The sequence below is a fragment of the Amphibalanus amphitrite genome, unplaced genomic scaffold (genome assembly GCF_019059575.1).
Source record: "Amphibalanus amphitrite isolate SeventyFive unplaced genomic scaffold, NRLGWU_Aamphi_draft 000153F_arrow, whole genome shotgun sequence".
NCBI lineage: Eukaryota > Metazoa > Arthropoda > Thecostraca > Balanomorpha > Balanidae > Amphibalanus > Amphibalanus amphitrite.
In genome coordinates, this window is record NW_024881648.1 from 681766 (window position 1) to 703374 (window position 21609).

Genomic DNA, 21609 nt, shown 5'->3' on the forward strand with positions numbered 1-21609 from the left:
GGGCCTCCCAAGGGTGTGTGGAAATGGGTATGAATAGAGAAGTATTAGGGTGTGTGGTCATGGCCATGGGTGTGAATAAAGCGGTCTCTCTTCCCCTCTCTAATCTCTCCACCCTCTCGTGGGTGCAGTTCCCCTGTGTCACTGACCGTGTGGGGTCGGCGGCAGTGCCTCTCCTCTCCCTAGTTACCTGAGGTACCCCTACGGGCATGTTAGTGTCAGGTGCGGCCCCCTGTGTCACTGACCGTGTGGGGTCGGCGGCAGTGCCTCTCCTCTCCAGCTCCCAGGCCGGTACGTCGATCCACGTAAAGTGACCGCTCCACGTGAAGCCGCCCACCTGAAACAAACGCACAGTTCAGTCAGGTAAAGCGCGATACGTAGGGTAACCATTCATCCGAAACAACAGGTTCCTGGGTGTCGTTGACATTTGAGCCGAATTAATGCAGATTTTCTCGGAGACAGTATTGCAAGACTTGATCGTGACTGCGGAATGGTCAATAAATACTTCACTGTGAGCTTTCATGAGAAAGCCGAGCACAATAGACAAAAGCGGCATGCTTGTCACAATGCTCATTACAAACGAGTTCGACACTGAGCGAGCATATTCCTAACATTGTTCTGTAGCCCGTGAGGTAAAAACATGAGGTAACCAGATCCAGCCAACTCCAATTCATAAGACACAGCAGACACGGCACATCAGCTAGAGAATCTGCTTCAGACCCTGTTCACGCCCAACCCCTTTCCGACTCCTCCCACCGCCCGCCGGCCGCTCAATAGACCGATACTGCTCATCACACTTAGTGGAGCCGCTCCACTGCAGATCAATGGGGTGGCTCGATACCTGGCCGGTACCCCCGTATCGGACAGGGCGGAACAGGACCACCGAACAGGACGTGTGTCGGATTGGAGTGTCAACGTGTCAGACTGTGTCAATGTTAGACTGTGTCAATGTCAGACCGTGTCGTATGTGTCATGCTATGCCAGTGTGTCGGTGTATCAGGCCGTGTCGCTGTTTCAGACTGTGTCGGTGTCTCAGAATTGTGTCGTATGTGTTATGCTGTGTCAGTGTGTCGGTGTGTCAGGCTGCATCGTCTGTGTCAGGCTGTGTCAGACTATGTCATGCCATGTCACAGCTCTGTGGCTCGATACCAGCCCGGTACTGCTGCCCGCCTGCGTGTCACCCTGACTGAGTTACGGCCTCCCTGCCCGGCGCCGTCCGCCCCGGCCGGTGACGGGGAACGGCGACCACGGGGTGTGACTAACGGCTCAGTGACGAGCGGCCCGAGCGAGCGACCCGCCGGGGCGCCGGGTCACGAGCACGACGCGCTGAGACGTCCCGAGTCCAACTATGTATAGCGCTGGGAGGGACCCTGGCTGATGAGACTTTGTAGCGAGATAACCGAATGGCAAGTAAAGGACCCAAACGACAAAGCGATGGACCCTTCAGCACTGAACGTTCACTTGACAGCGCAGTGGTTTTGGTGCCGAAGGTTTTCAATACAGCATGGCTTTTCCTGGGCGGTGAGGTTTCCCTCAGCCGATGCGATTGAAATTAGACCGTGTCGTTTATACGATATTGCGGGGCATACATGTTTCCTTCTATAGTTCGCGATACGCTGCGTCGTCGCACTGTGTCATATTTATGAGTCACAGTGGGATATTATAGCGCCCTCGGCAACGACGAGCGTGCCGCAAAGTGCATTAGACATATCGACCTTATGCAGCGAGCGAAATATGTGGCAGAAAATGTGACACCTTGCCTACTTTGACTTTCATAACAGGAAGATCGCACACACCACCGCACGGACCGGCGCACAGTGGACAGTGGACTGTAATTACCTGGAAGAAATCCCCGTTGGAGTTGTAGTACTGCAGCGTTTTGTCGTCGATGACGTCAATGATGGGTGTGAGGACGGCGGTGCGGTCTTCTTTGATCCGCTGCAGCAGTGGCTCCATCCTACAGAATACACATCGTCAGGGGTCACATGGCAAAGGTCACTGAATCGAACTGGCCACACTGGTTTAACGAGTATATGTCTGTTGCCTGGAAACATCGGAATGAACTAGGTAACTGCGGTACAGGTTACATAAGCGACTTAATTTCAGCAGCTTTTAAAAATTCATTCCCGTCCAATCATTTCCCAGAAATGAATTATAGAACAACTGCAGTAAAACGGAATGAACCATGGAGTTCATGCCGAACAAAAGCCAAAACCTGCACCGCAATGTCTGTTCATCAATAAATTACGCCGATCCAGCACAGTAAATTCCACAGTATTGCTGGCTAAAAGCAAATTCCCGCCTTCTGTATCAAACGCCGACCAGTGACTAGTGCTTCCCCCTACTAACCAGACTTTCGTCCAGCCACTGACCAAGTGACCAATGATCACTGACCAGTCCCCCCCCCCGCCACTGACCAGTCCCCCCCTAATTACTGACCAGTCGAGACCACACTCGCAGTGCGAGTCCAGGAACACCAGTACGTCGCCGGTGGCGGCGTGAGCGCCGGCCAGCCGGGCGCGGATCAGACCCGAGCGAGCCTTCAGTCGGATCAGCGTCACCAGCTGGCGGCCTGAGTTGAAGAAACGCTCGATGTACCGCTCCAGCTTACCCCCGAGCTCCACTGGAAAATGAGGGGAGAAAGGGGGTGAGAACGGGGTGAGACAGGGGGTGAGAGTGGGAGGACAGCGACGGATAGCGGTGCGATGGGCGCTGTAATGATGTACCGACAGACATGGGGTAAGTCACGGTGATGATGAGCTGAGATGGACGGGCACACCAGGGCAAGTTCACCCGTTAGGTCAGCCATGCAAAACCCCAGAACAGTTGGAAATTGAGTCGGTTCAGTTTCGCTTTGTGCTACGGATGGGCAGTCGCTGCCCAAAACCTCGTATTTGTGATGACACAGGACGGACGTACAGATCCCAGAGGACGCGGTAGAAGGCGAGACCTTGGATTCACGCTTGACTGATGGCGAGAATCGCAATTCCAGCGGAAAGGCAGACAGAACGCTCAGCGAGTGCCAATCCCGGGTCCGTTTCTGCTCCGCCCTGTGAGCTTATTATTCATGGTCGCGAAGAGCAGCGAATAGCTCGCGTAAAATTACGCTCACAAGCTTTCTTCAAGTTAGGTTCATGATTTTTTTTTGCTTCCCATATATATGCTTATGATTAGCCGCATCAGCCATGAGTTGATCGCCTCGCCATGACCACCTGATATCCAGCTACCTAGCATGCGATGCGTTGTCAAAAAACCAGCCGTTCGTGCCAGCATCTATATGTAGACGCGAACGGTCTGTGCGCGTGTTGCAGGTAGCAGGCGCCCCCTCTCCGAGTCACCCTCCCTCCCACCGCAGCACGACACGTGCCACCGAAGATCACTTTGTGCCACCTCTGCTCTCCTATCCACCGAGCTCCTCTCCTATCCACCGTCCCCGCTCGTGCAGACACCGGCCGGGCCATGACGCGCGCCGAACGGTGTCGCGACGCGGCGCCGGCCGTCACGGGCCGCCTGCGTCACGTGCTCCGTTCCGCTCGACAGCGTCACGCAGTCGTCACGGCGGCGGCGATGGTGGGTAGGCAGCGGTAGGCAGCGGTAGGCAGGGCCGGGCGGGACGAGCGGTGACGGCAGTTGCACCGGTACCGGTACCTACAGTGGGACGGGCGGAGCGCGGCACAGGCGATCGGCTGTGTAAGGAAGGTGGTCGATACACAACACACATCGCTAAGCAATATAGGTCTAAGGCTATTAAGGACGCTCAACTGCCGATACGCTAAGCACAAGCACACCGTCACAGGGAAATAAATGGTGACCACCCCGTCACATTGTGCCATCCGTCACGACACGTCACAGAGCGAAACACGGTGTCACACGCACCGTGGCGTGACGGTGCACTTTGTCTGCACACTGCACAGTGCACAGTGCGGCTCAGCGCGTTACGGCTCTCTGGCCGTTGGCAAACTCACACAATAGGGACGTGAATAGAACCAACACCGACTCCCATACACACCACAGGCGAGTTTTATACGCTGTAGGGACGTGTGAGACGATATCAGGCATGTCATCTCTCTGTCCAGTATTCAGCAGTCCCAGCGCCTCCTCTCAGTGAGGAGCCCCATCCGCCCGCCGGGTTTGCTTTGTTATGCAGACGAGCCGGGCGGCCGCCGCTCCAGATCAGTAGCTGCCCATACCGCGGGCCGGCCGGCCGGGAGGGAATCAGCGCGGCGCCGGCACGCAGCCAGCCTGGCCGCGCCGGGCCGTCGGCAGGCGCACATAACCGGGCTGCTATCAGTAGACAGACACCGCCGGCCAGAGACGTCACACGACGGCGGAGCATCAGCGGCGGGAGAGAGGATTCATTTACATACGGCATGTGGGCCCGTCAAAAACCTGTGTGAAATAACTAATGACCCGGTAGTGAGCCGGCCTGCCGCCTTTTCTCCCGTAGAACACGGAGCTGGCCCGACCCGACACCGATCCCATACTGGTCCTGCCGACAGCAGCAGTCACCGACCCGACACCAGCGGTCCGACACTGACCGGTCCGGCACCAACCTAGCCCACCGGTGTGCCAGGATCAGCGGACCGGGTGCGGCTCCACTCGGGACCAGCTGCGTCAGAGAGGATCAGCCGGCAGCGGATAATGTGCTGTGCTGAGCTCCGGCAGTCACCGACCGGGAGCGGCGAAGCTGGCCACTGCCGACGGTCAATACCAATACCCACCAACCAAATGTCGCCACATCATACAATAGTCGATGGTAAGGGGAGAACCAGGCTCCCTGGGCTGAAATGCACAGGGAAGTGAAACAAAATGGGAACTTGAGAGTCAATATTAGTTCTCCTGACCCCAAATCGCTCCTCCGCCAATCCAAACCAGAATCATACCGTACCATCGAACCAGTCTGTCCAAACTCCAACTAATGACTGTACCTATACCAACATCAGCAGCTGGGAGGCCGACGGTAAACTATAACGGTGACCGGAGTCGCCAGCCAGAACGGAAACAGCCCGCCGGCGGCCGCGCCGTCGGCACAGCCGTCCGCAAAGGCCGGCAGTGTCAACAGAGCGAGCGGCCAACCACTGAGCGCAGGTCGGGCCGGGAGGAACAGAAACAAAGAGACGGGAACGGGAGCCCACAGCGGCGGTCCGGCCAACTAACTACGTGAGTCGGCGAAACGCTGGCAAACTCGGCCTGTCCTCGCTGGATCCATTATTTTTACGGAGACTGATGGCGTTGTTGGAGAAAGCGGTCGGCCACATGGGGAGGTGGTGCGCCGGAGAAAGGGAAGGCAGAGGTGACGGCGGCCCTGACCGGTTCCCCGTCTCCCCGCGGTGAGGGGGTGGAGAGGCGAGAGGGCAGAGTCGCTCGGTGCCCGGCGACCTTCGCGGTGACGTCACTCGGACGGCGGCACTCCAGTCACCGCGGACCGGCAGGCCGGGCGGCTCTGCCGGCGCCGGTACCGCGGGGTCAGCCGCAGCGCCCCGGACAACTCAGACAGGCTCAGCGGAGGAATCCAGAAGATACGACTCAGCTAGGAATGAGTGGCAGCGGCCCAAAACAAGTTATCTGAGCCTCAGCGACTCGGAGGTTATGCGACTTAGTCGGGTTTAGTCGTGGAACCGGCATGCAGACTTGGAGTCCAATCGTGGGGTCAAGGTTTAGTAAGCCTCCGGAACCCACGTGGTTCAGCCCAAACAACGACCAGCAGGCGACGGCACGGCGTACCCCGAACGCTGCTGTTTGCTCAACTGGTTGATCGGCTCAGCCACCTGTTCAGGCTGAAGCCGGAATCGGAAGCTGTCTACCCTCGAGGTCCCAGGCATACTCGTCGCCTATGTTCTCAGCTGTCGTCCTTTGGTGACACCTCGTCAGCTGATCGAGCCCACCGTCTACAGGTCGGCTCAGTCCAGTCTCCACGCAGACCAGTAACGGTGCCGCCGCCGCGGGTCGGAGCTGACGCGTGCCCCACCGTGGGAGGATCGGCGTGTCGACCGGCAGCGGTCAGACGCCGTCCCGCGCGGCCGCCGCCGGCACGGGAACTCAGCGACGGCACGGGAACGCCCCACAATAGTTCATGAACACGGCGACAGCAACAGAACCAGCACCAAGCAGGGGACTCAACACCCAAGACTGAGACTTTGAAAGGGCACCGCGGGTTGAAAACGGTGGTACGCGGCCGCGGGTATGCAGTGCTGGAGCGACCAGTACCCGGGCCAGCTTAGTATCAAATAAGATTGGCCAGTCAACATATGCGCCTTGCGGCGAGTCACCGGCACTGTAACCAATGGACCTTGGAAAACACCACTCACGGCGGACACGGTCCAGCGAGATGTCAGCGATACACGACCGTTAGAGACTGCAGTGGCGGGTGGCAAACCGCAAAAGGACGAGGGTAGCATCCCAGTTATTGGCCCCACCCGCATCCAGCTGCACTCTGCACACTGCAGACCGAGACGCTGATCGTCCATCAGCGTGCTAAAAGCCCTCCGCTGCAGCGCAGGCCGCCGCCCTACAATCCTCCCCTCGGCGGCGTCTTTACTAGGCCAGCGGGCGCAGCCGACCGGCACCAGTCCCATCATCGTGACTGACCGCGGCCTGGGCGCCCACGGCGGCGGCGCACCGGCGCGGCACTGCCGGCTCGGCAGCCGCTGTCATCCCTGACTGCCGTCCCCACAGCCCGGTGGGTTTGGCGCCGCATGGTGGCTGGGCGGCGCAACAATGGCCTACGAGCTGTCATCCCACCAGGGAATAATCGCTCATTAACCCCGCAGCAGGCTGGTGTGATGGAGCGCCCGCCGACGGCGTTAGGTCGATTTTTAGAGCGACCACCCGCCGCGTATCGCCCGCCAATCGGTGCCACGAGGAGTGAAAGAATGAGACTAGCGGCCCGAGTGTTGGGGAAACCGGCAACTCGAACGGCTCTATGCCAGAAAGCCGGCACCTCGACCAGCTCTTGCTGATTCTACCGTGTTCGCCTCACCTTCGATAAAACACCCGTCGGCCAAACATCCGGCAGACCAGCTGACTCGACCTCGTAAAATCCCCGCCCCACCAACTATCCCACATTCTGCGGGCCACCCCTGACCGCGTCTCGAGCCGCGGTCAGATGATTGGGGCTGCCCGGACTGTTCCACTGACATTTCTGATCCGCGTTCCGGCGAGCAGCGGCCGGACGGACCGCCCAGCCGCCGCCAAGGTCAGGTGGGGACGTCACCCCGGCCGGAGCCGGCGCCGCCGTGACATTTCGTGCCGACAGATAACCCGGTCACCGGGCGGACGGACGGCGGCGGACCACGTGCTATTCGAGGAACCAAATAAATCGGGGTGTTTTAAACATAAATATGTATTACATATAGCCTCTAATATTGAGGAGCCTGTGATAATTATAGTTATTGACAGCTTTGATGCCAAAGAAATAAAGCCAGTGACCTAAGAAGCAAAAAGTGATCTTGAAAGACAAATATGAATTATAGCAATATTGCCCGGTCGTCCACCAAGAAAACCATTATTAGCGACATGCGCGGCGTTAAGACGGAAGGTGTTTATAATCTTTTGGCTGGTCTGGTTTTGTATTGCAAATAATCGTGCGAGAATAGTATACCCGGGACAGCTCAGTTGCGATGTCGTCCGGTGACTCCGTGCCGACAGGGTACAGTGAGAGCCCGTTCCAAGCCGCTCTGGTGGTCACTGTTTCCTTTGACGATAGTCTGGGACCAGTATGCCGTCCTTCAACATCGCTATCGCGTCAGTGATGCCATCGTCACGGAAGATGGCCGATAAATTTGTCAGACTCAAGCGATTATAAAATGCTTCGCTAGCCCACTTTCTTGGCTATCAGAAAACAACATGTCATGTTTTGGGACAGCATTCCGAAGCCAGTCAGCCAGTTATCGCCAACTCTAACAGATCGGACGTCGCTGTTCCTCCACGCTCGCCGCTCAATGGCTGCAGACGGGGTGACCCGACGTCCAGTCGGACGGTCCTTTGTTTGTTGTTGTTTGTTGGGGAATAGGGGTGCACCGACTGCTTAGACGGTCCCAACTGGCATTCGACAACAAAAACACGGAAGGGAGCGGTACAAAAACAGGTTGCCCAGGCGACCAGCGGATAGCCATAAATCGCGCACCGAAACGTTTTTTACTGACGCGGATATCTGTCCAGCACAGACGGTAAAGGCGTCACAACGATTAACGATCGTTTCAGACAACAACGCTCCTGTTCTACCCGTTTTTAGGCAGAAAAATGACGCAAAAAGTCATGGTCGCGCTGAGCACCGGTGAGCCGTCAGGTGCATAACCTGGGTCGCTCGCGTCACGCGCTGAGGCTGGCTGTCGCGCCCGGCTGCGCTCCGGTGCGCCCAGCTGCTGCGCGAGTCACGCCATAGGAGCGGGCGTGGGTGGACCTATCCCCCTCAGACGGCTTTTTTCGGCATAAACCGAGAGCAGAACGACTAAGCATGTCCTGTGCGCGGAAATGTTGGCATGGCCGACGTTGCTCCATTCACCTGGTCTATTAACAATAAGCATAGTCCCGCATGAGTCGGCTGGTCTAGGCCGATCAGGAAACATAATGTGGCATTACTTGAGCTGTATCACAGACCATCCACACATACCGTCAGGCGTCACACACTACTCCTCTGCTGATCACAGGGGTGTCGTGCGGCCCCTCTCAGCCCCGTCCGTGACTGACCTCTGTCGCTAAAGTCGTCCACTAGGATGATCTGCTGCAGCAGCCGCGCCGGCGTCCGGTTAATCACGCTGTGGATGGTGCGAACCAGCGACGAGAAGGCCTCGTTGGTGAAGATGATGATGACGTCCGCCGTGGGCAGGTCGAAGTCGTGGGTCCGACTCAGGCACCTGCGGCGGGGGTCGGTGTCAGCTGTCCACGCCGCACAGTGGACAGGGTCACCGGACGGCGGGTGCGCACCGAAACCGTCAGTGCGCTAGTGCTTTTTGGAACGAGTCGAAAGGGTAAGATGCTGGAAAAAAATGTTAAAATTCATTGCCGGGTCAGTCATTTCAATACCTAAATCATGAAATCGGGTGGTTAACTTATAGAAGAAATTGGTCGTTGGACGAGCATGACAGCGCGAGCACTTGATAGTAATTAACATTGTCTTGCAAAACTGCCTTACTATAATCCTAGCGTTCATAAAAAATGACAACGATGTGGTACCGTAACATATCCAGCATACCAGGGCACCATATATCGCTACGTTAGGAGCCTGTCCGCGGCCACTCACAGCCGGCTCCTGGCGTCCGGCACGGTGCGGTTCGGCGAGATTTTGTTGCTGAGCAGGATGTTGAAGGCCTCCTTCTTCATCAGCTGCTGGGCGAGAGCGTCCTCGTCCCCCGAGAGGTGGGCGGGCTCTCCACCGGCGCCCAGACCTGGCCGGGAAGGTGGGGCGGTTATAATCAACTCGGCATGGGTGATATGAAGTTGGGCACTTATTAGCGCTTTACAGTAATTGTATCTTTCATCTTATCAACAATCGATCAGGCACAAGTAAGCACTATCCCATATCTCTATAGAAAACATTTGTGTAACACTAACCTCCAAAAAGACAGCAGGCAGTAAATGTTGTTTCTTACCTGGCACAATTTTCCTGAGGTCACTGTCAATCTCACTGTCGTACTGTTCCAGGCCCTTGTGTTGCGATATTCCAAAGGCATTCCTCATGTCATCTACTTCATTTCTTAGTCGATCCTCAGACTGTTGCATTCCGATAACATCATAGTTGGGTATACTTTTCACCGGCAAAGCATCATTGTCAATGGCATTAAAGTTTGGCATGTCCTCAGATCTTTCGCTTCGCCTGTTTTGACTCAGTCCTGCTCTATGCTTTGCTGAGAAGTCACCTAACTGATCTGCAACACTCTGAGTCCCCCCACTTCTGAGAGCACCTTTTCTTCTCCATAGCAAGAAACAGGATAAGACAATGATAACACAGAATACTTTGTAAAATATAGAACGCTTTCTTCTTGATGTCAGAAATGCAAACATGCTGAAAAGCTGTGGCACAATCGATGAATTCAAGCAGTAGTTCACTCCTGGTGTCCAACTACTAGCCAAAGTCCTGCCAACAAAGTGAGCATTGTGTCAAAGATCACAATACTGAGTGTCGAGTTTTACAATTTTCAAGAGTCTCAGCCGCCTGTAAAAGCAAAAGTCTGGTTTGACCAATTGTAGCATTACAAACAACAAACCACCTGCATCAAAAATTATTTATCACTTTTTTAATGTCATTGGTTGATGAGAACTACCCTGAATATACTAAAAATGAAATAAATGTATGAAAATGACATGCAACACACCTGCACAGATCCGGTCTTCTTCCGCGGTATTATTTGATCGAGACAGCGCACGCCCAACAACCGAGTCCCGAATCAAGACATAAGACCCTATATACTGCCTTGCATAAGACCACCAATTCACTGTCGTTGCTTCATCCAAAATTCGGCATGAGACAACCCAAAACACAACCAACCACAGCCTCCTCCGCCCTCGACTGCTTTTCTTGCGGTTCTCCATAAGATACCATTGTTCTCCACTTCCACATCAACATTGGATGTACGATTCTTACCGGCTAAGTTCAGTTTGATGACGTCAATTATAATTATTAGTTGTTTTTTTTGTGACATTATTTTGAAGGTAATAGAAACGTATTTTGACAATAAAATTTAAAAACAAAGTTTCTTAATAAAAATAAACTCACAAACTTTTCCAAAATTTATAGATAATTTGACGTAAGTAAAATAAGAATGGGAAAAAAGTACTTTGCTTATGAAGGTAAAATGCTGCCATATCTCAGCTAGAGCGCTAAGTGGCTGCAATGCTTTGATACAATTGTCACGCATTTGGGACCAACGCAAACGTGCGTGTTTTGATGATTTTTTATGTTAGCCGTTTTGGTTCTCTTTGGACGGAATCCGCGGTGGAAGTAGGGAGTAGGTATATTTCAAGAGGTAAGGTTAGGTCAGGTTTTGTTAGGTTTGGTTTGATTTCATTAGAAAGCATCTCTGGGTTTAGCGCCCCTCCTTGGTTGCAAAAAATAAGTGATGCCTGCTTTACGACTACCTCTACATTGGTCGATTGCACATCGGGACCACATTGACATGAATATTGATATGACCCACAACAATGAGATTAAGAAGCCTAGAATTAGAAATACCAGTAAAACGCCTTATAGGACGACAAACGGAGTGAGCGAGTGGGTGAGCCTTGCACGTGCAAAATTGTGAGGGGGTACCTCTGACTGACTTGTGCACTGCACCCTTTTAACCGGTCTCTAGTAATATGCCAAATTTGAGCGCAATCAGCCTAGCCGTTCTCAGGATCTGGAAGCGACACCCTGCACGTGCGGCTGCGCACGTGTTAAATGGATCCCAACTGACTTTTGCATGGCACACTTGACACTACTAACCGGTCCCTAACCATGTACCAAATTTCAGCGCAATTGGTTCAGCCGTTCTCGAGATCTGGAATCGACCCCTGCACGTGCGCCCGTGCAGCAGCACCCCAACTGTGGCATATGGATATGCACTGCCTAGTGGGTGCCAACCTACATGCCAACTTTCAGAGCAATCGGCCCAGTAGTTACCAAGATATTGCAACTTTTACAAAACTGACACCTCTTCGTTTTTCACGTGGCACGTGCATAAGACTTCACCCACAAGCATCGATAGTAGTCAAATACTTGGAAGAAGGAATGAAGCTACCCTAAAAAATTACCGCATGTAAATCAGTCAAGTGGTTGCTGAGATATAAGCCTCGCAAAAGCGTTACAGGCTGGGCTGCGCCAGGCCGCTCATAGGTACTGAGATTTTTCCGTTATATGGGAAAGACTAGGTACGCTCGCTCCGTAGCCAGCAGGCTGGCAGTCTGTTGATGAAAGAAGGGTCATTGAATAGTGCCCTGAAGTATTTCCCATAGGTATTGGTTTTTAAATTGGTACCAACCTACCTACCCTTTCAAGCAATCTGAATCAATTTGATTTATGTGATCAGTGTTGCAATATCCTACCATACAAAGTATTTCAACACATTGACCAATTATTGGGGGAAATTAAGTAATATTGTGAATCTGCATGCAAGTTCCACCTGTTGGAGACAGCTGGGCTAAGTGCAGTAGCTGCCTCCTGGATGGCCAATTTTGGCTCAAACAAGCTGGTTGCTTGTCCATTCCACTTGAATTGTCTCTAACATTGATTGGTTGTCATTCATTGTGAACCTATGTGTCTTTGTGATAACTGATAAATGTAAAAATACAAGAGCATCTTCCAAAAAGACATGGGTAGTGACTAGTGGGAACCCTTAGATTAAGGTTGTTTCCGTTTTTTCCAACATGTCAGAACAGCCTCATTGTAAAATCACAATATGCAGTGATATTGACCAAATCAGTGCTGCCATAAAAGCAGGTTAGATATAGCTGTAGTTGTATCTAACCTGCTTTTATAGCTGTAGTTACATCTGTAGTTATATTATCAGCTCGAATGTATCTAGAGACATTCGAGCTGATAAAATTGAATGTTTCTGCTCTGTTTTGTGACCTGTGCTGTTCCTGTTACTTGTTGCAGTTGTTGCTGAGTATGGTCTGAGCTGATTGGCCACTCTGCGAGAGATGGGGAAGACGAGGACGAAGCGAGCGCGTGCTGCACGCTCCGACCCCACCGGCCGTCAGGAGACCGGTGACGGCGCCGACGGAGAGGGCGGCGGCGACGCGCCCCGCGGCGACAGCATCGCCAACATCGTGGAACAGGTGAGACAGAGCCTCACATAGTGTGGAACAGGTGAGACAGAGCCTCCCATAGTGTGGAACAAGTGAGACAGAGCCTCCCATAGTGTGGAACAGGTGAGACAGAGCCTCCCATAGTGTGGAACAAGTGAGACAGAGCCTCCCATAGTGTGGAACAACTGAGGATGGTAGCTGTATCGTGGAAACGGCTAAGGATGACCTTAGTTTGGTCGTGAAATGGGCGTGACTATATTACAAACACTGTTTGACTTGCTGATTAGCCCACCTGCAGTGGTCTGCCGATGTGTCTCGTCGAGATTTTGACTAGGTATCACGGAATGGATGATGCTTTAGGAAACATTTCTGCCCTCGTGATTCTCCTTGGGGGTGGATAATCATCGGGAAGAAAATGAATTATCGGGTGGGTAACCAAGGCTGCCTCGGATAACTTCTACCTGGATCATGCATTTTCGAATGTCAAAAACGACGCGTATACGCTATTGGAAGCAAGTCAAAAGGCAAACAACGGAAAGGGTACGTCGATTGAAGTACGCGGGGCGGGGGAGGTCTCCTGTGAAGTTCGCCCCCAGCGTGAGACGTTCTCGATGGTTTCTTATTTGAATGGGCCGATGTGAGGAAAAGCAATTGCCTCTGGCCAGTATGGGGGTCGAACCCATGACATTCGCGTTATTAGCACGACGCTCTAACCAACTGAGCTAACCGGCCACTGTGGGCGCCTTGGAACCGACTATCGAATTTTGCTGTGGAAATAGTTTTGTATTTGAAATTGCTGATTATGTATAATAAGGTCGAAGGTCAAATGTGCTTTCGGGGCCAAAGGTCAGGCCTCGGATGCAGCCGGTCATGTGACCGGTCGGTGGCGAGGGACCCCGCACTGTAGATACAGGAGTTGATGTCCAGGGCCCGTTTCATTTCACCCGCCATCACTCTTCACTGTTTCTACGTGGGAACGACCCTGACGTCTCCCACGTTTCACCATTCAATCCTGTCGCGTCTTGTCCTGCATCTATCACATTTGCGACAGCGCTGAAATTTGAAACCCCTTCAGCTTTCTGAACGTCTCTCCATCTCTCGCCCTCCCATTCTGCGGTCTCCCCTCTCACCCCCGCTATCTCTGGCCGCTCCCCCAGCTGAAGTCTGCCGCCAGCGAGGAGCGTCTGAGCGGCTGCGTCACCTTCTCCCAGCTGGTGTCCCGTCGGCTGACGCTGGATGTCCTCAGACAGCACCGGCTGGTGCGGCTCGTCGGACCGCTGCTCGTCGACCCGTGTGTCGATGTGCGCCAGGCGGCCGCCGGCGCACTCAGGTACGATGGATGGGAGGGGTGGGGAAGGGCTGAAGGAGGGGAGGCTGGAGCACGATGGTGGGGTGGGATGGGAAGGTCCGTGAGGTCGTGATTTGAGTAGTCGGATCATCAGTTGTGTGGTGAACGCATGCTGTCAAACACAACACATAATTCGCCTAAATGATAATGCACATCGGTTATCACATTTCATCACAAGTTTGATTGCGTTGCTGTTTCAGAAACCTCAGTTTGACGGGCGATAAGGAGGGATGTGACCTTATGCTGGAGCAGGACATCCTCACATCGCTCCTAACGGCTTTCGGCAAGGTAAGAAAATACGCAAGGTATTACAACTTACAAGTACTCGTACAATATTCTACCTTTTCATATTTAGTGATGCTCCTTATTGTTTGGTTCGCTTGTTTCAATTTTTACAAGACTGCGGATTAGATAATTGATTAATGTGCCTTATTTCGTATTGTTTTGCCAATACGTCAATCAGATCCACATGTCTTTCTCGCGTTAAGAAGAGGCTCGTCTTAACCTAGGGAGGTACATTTACAAGTGGCACTGTATTGCCATTTCAGTTTTCCGATGGCTGGGAGCCACAACGCAAGATAGAAAAGGGACAAGTGCTGTTAGACGCAGAATCCGATATATTCGTGCAAATCACGAACCTGTTGTGGAACCTTTGGTAAGTGTGGGGGGTGTTGTTCTTACGTATAATTTCCAAGGTCGGTTAGTCCTGTTGTACTGGTCCGGGGTTATCGTGCATCTTCTGGATGATAATCGATATTTGACATATTCGACATGTTTGTCATTCTTTTTGTTTTGGCAAGTTATCAAGCTTTTTTACTTTTGTCGGGGTCCTTTTCATCCCTGCTCATCAATAGAGTCTACTGATCTGCCAGCAATCACGTTGAAGACGGTAAGCCAAAACAATGATCCAAGGCTCAAATTATATCGCAACGCTTTTATTGAACTTTGTTTTGATGTCCCCCTGGCAGCGAGTCGAGTGAGAAGGCGGTGGCTGCCGTCAACAAGAGTGGCGTGGTGCGCATCATGCTGAAATGTCTGGACCTCGCTGTCTACCCCAGCGAGGTGGTCGTCGCCGTCGGTAAGCCACAGATATACGAGTGCCGACTGCCGGCGACAAAAAAAAAGAAACTACTTAAGACTTAAGTTCAGACTACAAATGTTTGTTGAAATAGATACCGAAACAACTGTGGAATATTTTATGTAACTTCATGGTGGGTCGCATTAGCCTGTATTGTCATTATGGATTGTTGGTCGTTTGTTTGCCGTATTTCTCTACTGGAGTAGCGGAATTGAATTGGACAAACGTACTGACTTCCCCGGTGCCCCCGTCCCCAGGTCAGTGTCTGCACGCGCTCTCTGAGGAGAACGAGGTGGTGGCCGAGGTGGCGCGCGAACAGGCGGCGCTGCTGCGCGCGCTGGCCGACGCCGAGGGCGACTCCAGCGACCGGCTGCTGCTCAAACTGCTGGCCACCGGTGGGTGATGCTGTGAGACCATCTATGTATTTCTACATACCTGTCACCATTGCTAGCGCTGTGAGGGACGGTGGTATATGTGGTACATATAACTATTGGGACACCGCAGCTGGGGGAGGCGGGAATGTTAATCTTGAGAGTCCAGAATTGGTAGTTGACTAGTCTACAGAAACAAAAAATGAGACAAGGCAGCGACTATCGGTGTCACGCCCATTCAGAATCCATTGGTGTTGTCTCCGGTAGCCCATTAAGAAAATGGGCTGTTGTGTGTGCATTTGACCAATCCTCTGCATTTTTAACAGTTGTGTGTTCACTGTTCCATCAATTCTACCCTCTGGCTGCATGACTATCTCTTGGCTGACCATTCTCTGCCCGTCCTCGATCCGCAGGTATTCTGTTGAACGTTATGGGCGACGACAGTGACCTGAAGACGGGTCAGGTGGTGAGCCAGGTGTCCCGCGCGCTCACCCCCGACGCCAGAGAGCTCGCCTGCAAGGTCACCTCCAACGCAGAGGCAGAGGATTATGAGATACAGGTGAGTTAGTGCGGACGTGTCATGGACGGAGTAAGTATTTTGTTTTAAGGAAATGGTGTGTGTTGTCCAATTAAAAAGTGTTGGGTGGTGTGATACTCCCATGAAGATCCAATAGTTACATAGTAAATCAGTTGGGGGAGGTTTGGTCAATGGTTGTCATTTTTAGCACATGCCATTTTTGGCAACCATGTGCTAAAAATGACAACGCTATCAGCTATTTTTAGCAACGATGAAGCCGATTTCACTCCTCAGCGAGGAAATCACGATTTTGGAAATACAAGCACTGATTTTGGAAAAGAAGTGCTGCCACCTGGTGCAAGAAGAAGAAACCAGCTTTAATATGGCCGTTGTTTGTATGGTAGTCCAACGTTGAAGTATACCCTTTTTTGTGGCCCGAAGTTGGAACTTTAAATTGAAGCATCCGAAAATGATCGATATTGATCGAAATCATGATGTTGATGAAAAAAATAATATGTTAAGTTGAGAGAGGAGGCCATTTTATCCAGATGCGGTGGTTTACTTCTTGAAATTATTTTTGCTTACGACGACTGCCATGTAATGAGGGATAATTAGCAGCCGTCATTAGCAAAAATAATTTCAAGAAGTAAACTACTGCATCTGGATAAAATGGCCTCCTCTCTCAACTTAAAATATTATTTTTTTCATCAACATCATGTTTTCGATCAATATCGATCATTTTCGGATGCTTCAATTTTAAGTTCCAACTTCAGGCCACAAAACAAACTACCATACAAATAACAGGCATATTAAAGCTGGATTCTTCGTCTTGCACCAGGTGGCAGCACTTCTTTTCCAAAATCAGTGTTTATCTTTCCAAAATCTTCATTTCCTCGCTGAGGAGTGAAATCGGCCTCATCGTTGTCAAAAATAGCAGAATCGTTGTCATTTTTAGCACGTGTGACAAAAATAGCACGTGCTAAAAATGACAACGATTGACCAAACCTCCCCCGACTGAAATGACTTGTGTCTTGTGTCTTTCAGCACACAGAAATATTTTCTGTGTGCTGTGACTGCTACGGACCTGAGTCCTGTCCCCTAACCTGACTGCCCTGTTCATGTTCCAGCTGACGGACCTGTCGCTGCTGCTGACGGCCCAGCAGGTGGCGCTCGAGATCCTCACCGACCTCTGCAGCGGAGACGGTACGTGCCGGTGTCGCCGGCTCAGCTCGGTCATAGTCGGACGTTATTGCCTTTCGTGGCCGTAATTGTCTGACTATGTATCGCTTGATCGCTGTCTGTCCTCAGACTCGCCATCACGTGATTACCATTTTTATGCTCGACGTCATCACGTGATGCCACTTTGTCCTCGTACTGGTTACGTGATCGCTGTTTGCTCTCAGTCTCATTATCACCTGTCCATTGTCCTCAGGCTAGTTTGTCACGTGACGTTTGCCTCCCCCAGACTCGTCTGACGGCTGGGCGGACCAGGAGGACTCTGAGGAGCCCGACGAGGACGCTGAGGAGGACGGCTGTGACCCGATGGAGGACTCCCAGTGGCGGGACGACCCGGACGGAGCGGCACTCTCCACAGAGGTCAGACTGGGGGAGTGGTGTGTGTTCACTAAGGTCAGAGGATGCGACGTATGCCTTTTGCTGATAACATTTCCAGCTAATCTGAAAAAATGCCCGCTGTAAAATGCGAGAACTTACGTGAATGGTGTTGGTAGCGCTTTTTTTCTGTAAAGATCCAACACATTACGTCGATTTCATCTCATCATTTTTGTGGTGCTTGCTTTAGTTCTTGTGGTTGTGTTCATATGCTACACGCTTAGTTCTGAAGCATATAACTTCACCTTTCGTTTCCATGGGTCAAATTATCCTAATATTCTCAAGCAAAATCACGCTTACACCCTCGCTGGCACCGGTCGGCGTCTTCTGGTCTGCCGCGACCTCTCCTTTCCCCCTGTGCTGACGCTCCGCCCTCTGTGTGACCCGCAGCTGCAGGAGGCCATGGCCGGGGAGGGTCTGCTGAAGAAGATCGTGGCCAAAGCCGCCTGTCCGCCTGCCAACGTGACAGACATCCTGGCCTCCTCGCCGTCCGGACAGACCATCTGCCGACGGTCAGTGACGTTATACCGCGTCGCCGGTCATTCATTGACGTCATACCGCTCTGGCTGTGACGTCACCGGTGCATTGACGGATGCGGAGGGAGATGGGTGGTTAACGTTGTCACGATTAAAAAAAAAATCTGTGCTAGCGTGCACACGGCGTGGAGTGATTCGTACTGAGAATTCTAGCTATGACATTATAAGCTACGAAAAAAGTGTAGCGTGTCGACCGTTCCATTTTCGCCCGTACCGATATTCTGACATCCCTTCTGTCTCCTACCGCGCAGGTTCGAGACGCTGCGGTGCCGCGTCTTTTTATGTCTGAACAACCTGGTGTCGGCGCTGGAGCTGTCGGAGCTGGGCGGTCCCGGCGAGCTGACCCAGCTCTGGCACCAGATCGGACAGCTCGTCTTCACAGACGGAAACGGTGAGCTGTGGATCAGTCTGGAGGGTGCTGGATGAAAATCGAAAATGTGGAGACAATGATGGGCAAAATCGGTAATATTTTGTTCAAATTACTTATATCGTAAAATGTATTCATGATGCCAATTGCATTGCTCTTTATGCAACATGATCGGAAAACTCCGTTTTCACTGAACTAATCGAGGGACTTCAAAGAGTTTCAGCGAAGAAAACGAAATTTGTCTCGAATGCGCTGGGTAGCTAGGTGCCTTGGACTCTTTCCTGTTGCCGACCGTAATATCGAGTGTGCACTCAGCTCGTGTCCGGTGCTTGATCACCCCCCCCCCCTCTCTCTCTCTCTCTCTCTCTCTCTCTCTCTCTCTCTCTCTCTCTCTCCCTCTCTCTGTCAGAGTGCAGCGGCGAGGTTCTGGAGTCGGCGGCGGCGGCGATGCGCGCCGCGCTCCAGAAGCTGCTGGACGCCGGCCAGCCGGGTCCCTCGGAGCTGAGCGCGGCCGACCTGCAGCCGATGGCCGCGCGGCTGGCCGCCTGTAAGGACGCGCCGGCCCGCGCCGGACTGCTGCGCGGCGTGGCACTGCTCGGCTGTCTGAGGGTGCGCGGCCAGGAGCGGCTGGGGGAGGCGGACACGGAGCTCGTACAGGTAAGGGACGGAAGGGAGGGGTTACTACTGGGGTGAGGGACGGACGGCTGGGGGAGGCGGACACTAAGCTCGTGCAGGTGAGGGACCGAGGGGGATGGGTTACTACTGGGGTGAGGGACGGACGGCTGGGGCCGGCAGACACGGAGCTCGTACAGGTGAGGGACCGAGGGGGAGGGGTTACGACTGGGGTGAGGGACGGACGGCTGGGGCCGGCAGACACGGAGCTCGTACAGGTGAGGGACGGAAGGGGAGGGGTTACGACTGGGATGAGGGACGGACGGCTGGGGGAGGCGGACACGGAGCTCGTGCAGGTGAGGGACGGAAGGGGAGGGGTTACTACTGGGGTGAGGGACGGACGGCTGGGGCCGGCAGATACGGAGCTCGTACAGGTGAGGGATGGAAGGGGAGGGGTTACTACTGGGGTGAGGGACGGACGGCTGGGGGAGGCGGACACGGAGCTCGTGCAGGTAAGGGATGGTGGAGGAGGGAGGTGAGGCTAGGGGCAGGGCGATAGGACTGAAGGGTAATGAGTCTGAGAAGGAAGAGTGACGGGATTGGGGTTGACGAGACAGGGCGCTAGAAAACAGCCGTGTCACTGGGCTGAAGTCGGGTCGGAAGTATTTCATACGACACCTAATTTGAAGCCCAGCATGAGATTAATTCCTCTGCCTCTCACTTAGCTGAGTATCGGGGTCTCTGGGAGTCAGATCGTCTCAGTTAAATTTTGAGAGTCGTGACCGTTAATTTTTATACCGACCGGTTTGAGGATGAGTTGAGCACTGTTTATATTTTCACAGGGCGTCGGTCAGCTGCTGCTAGAGCTGACCGCCGCTGCAGTGGTGTCTGAGGCTGTAACTGACCTCTGTCCTCCGTTCACAGGGCGTGGGTCAGCTGCTGCTGGAGCTGGCCGCCGCTGCAGTGGTGTCTGAGGCTGTAACTGACCTCTGTCCTCCGTTCACAGGGTGTGGGTCAGCTGCTGCTGGAGCTGGCCGCCGCCGACCCGGAACTGCAGGTAGTGGCTGAGGCGCTGGACGCGCTGATGGACCTGTTCGGAGAGGACTGCACGGACGGCGCGGCGGCGCACATCCAGCTGGTCGGTCGGCTCCGCACCATGCAGCCGGGGATCAAGGCCAAGGTGAGTCGCGCCGGACGGCGAGTACCCCTCCCCCCCCTCCCCGCCAGACAGCCAGAGGGAACAGTTCACCGCAGGAGGCATTTCGAGTCGCTGAAGGACTTGGTGATCATTCAATGTAGTTTCAGTTTGTTTTTGCGCATAAACTGCTGTACGTGAGTTGGTTCACTCAATGTTTGCAATTGTCATATATTTGTGATCACATGAATATAATTTCACGAACGTAGTTTATTGAAAACTTTTTGCCATTTGGGTTAGCTTTACATTTTCGAAACAATACTTTGCTCCGTCGAAGTCTCGAAGTCTCGCTACCAAAGGTTGAGCGTTCTTTTAATTTCGATCTCGTAGGCTCTACTTTACTTGCTTTCCATAGTTGTAGATATTTCATCCAACTCCTATTTTGAAACACTTAAGCTCCTTTTTCATTTTTGAAATTTATTACGGTGAACTATTCCCTCCAGCACTGTCCTAGTTGTCGTTTTGGCCGACAGATATCACTGCAGCGGCGCCGGCTGGGCCAGCACTACCCTCTGGTGGCCACCGTCAGAACTAACCTACCACGGTTCATCAAATACAAGTCTGCGCGCTGCGCGGCTGTCAGTAATGGACACTAGATGACGTCAGTGACACGTGACAGGCTGTCACTGGTCACGTTGCTGCCACAGTTGATAGGTGTTCCAGCTGCCCAAACGGGGCCGGTTTGGATGGGAAGGGGACAGGGATAAACAGACTGCCAACTGACACGCGGTCATCCCGCCCGTGCTCTATACCGGTGTGTACGTTTGCTCGTACATATGTTTGTATCTGCGTCTGCGGGTGTGCTGGCATGTGCGTTTTTGTATGTCGTGTGCTATCTTGATGAAGTGACGCCTTTGTGAAGTTGTTTTGTCGTGCAGTGCCTCGCGTTTTGTGTGAAGGTTACTCGTTACGTCGCGGGGAAGCGGGGTGACGGTTGTGCATATTGACTCGGTGCTCTGGAGAACCGGATGAGACCGGTTGACACCGGTGTGCCGGCTATTTGACCTGAGAACGCTGCGGGTGACCTGAGGTGACCTGGATTGATCTGAGGTGACCTTAATTGACCCGTGACAGACAGTGCGTACTTAACGCTGCCACTATCCTCAGAAAGCGATTTACCCGATTTTATATGGTATCGCGACAGGTGTCAAGAATACACGACTGGACGCTGTCATCGAGTTTTCGTGGGCCATAGTCAAGAAGCTGGAGTAGGTGTAACTTTTACTATTTTTCGAAGGTTTTGTTTGTCAA

General features: G+C 52.9%; 2 protein-coding genes and 1 non-coding gene across 6 annotated transcripts in view; 1 reads left to right on the top strand and 2 right to left on the bottom strand.

Annotated features, from left to right (window-relative positions):
- The window catches only part of LOC122383012 (polypeptide N-acetylgalactosaminyltransferase 1-like), a 20575-nt gene extending 10016 nt beyond the window's left edge, over window positions 1-10559 (bottom strand). The window contains exons 1-7 of one of the 3 annotated variants that reach the window (XM_043369056.1): window positions 10311-10559; window positions 9588-10072; window positions 9239-9383; window positions 8686-8852; window positions 2437-2620; window positions 1837-1954; window positions 243-334 (exon numbers count right to left, since the gene is read on the bottom strand). In XM_043369056.1, the coding sequence (XP_043224991.1) occupies window positions 243-334; window positions 1837-1954; window positions 2437-2620; window positions 8686-8852; window positions 9239-9383; window positions 9588-9999 (1118 nt within the window). In that variant the 5' untranslated portion in view covers window positions 10000-10072; window positions 10311-10559. The remainder of the gene's footprint in view (window positions 1-242; window positions 335-1836; window positions 1955-2436; window positions 2621-8685; window positions 8853-9238; window positions 9384-9587; window positions 10073-10310) is intronic. The other 2 variants (XM_043369055.1, XM_043369054.1) reach the window with 2 other exon arrangements.
- A 285-nt stretch (window positions 10560-10844) lies between these two features.
- On the top strand, window positions 10845-21529 carry LOC122383013 (HEAT repeat-containing protein 3-like). Of its 2 annotated transcripts, none has more exons than XM_043369057.1 (15): window positions 10845-10961; window positions 12572-12753; window positions 13881-14053; window positions 14272-14359; window positions 14620-14726; window positions 15040-15149; window positions 15407-15544; window positions 15934-16079; window positions 17165-17240; window positions 17503-17633; window positions 18039-18160; window positions 18436-18575; window positions 18961-19208; window positions 20170-20343; window positions 20832-21529. In XM_043369057.1, the coding sequence occupies exons 2-15, from the start codon at window positions 12616-12618 to the stop codon at window positions 20952-20954; spliced, it is 1914 nt and encodes a 637-aa protein (XP_043224992.1). In that variant the 5' UTR covers window positions 10845-10961; window positions 12572-12615; the 3' UTR covers window positions 20955-21529. The 2 variants fall into 2 exon arrangements, with proteins under 2 accessions (XP_043224992.1, XP_043224993.1); XM_043369058.1 differs by lacking the exon at window positions 10845-10961 and adding an exon at window positions 11078-11198.
- Trnai-aau lies at window positions 13382-13455 on the bottom strand. Its single transcript has one exon. It is a non-coding gene; the product is annotated as a tRNA-Ile (tRNA).
- Window positions 21530-21609: the final 80 nt, after the last annotated feature.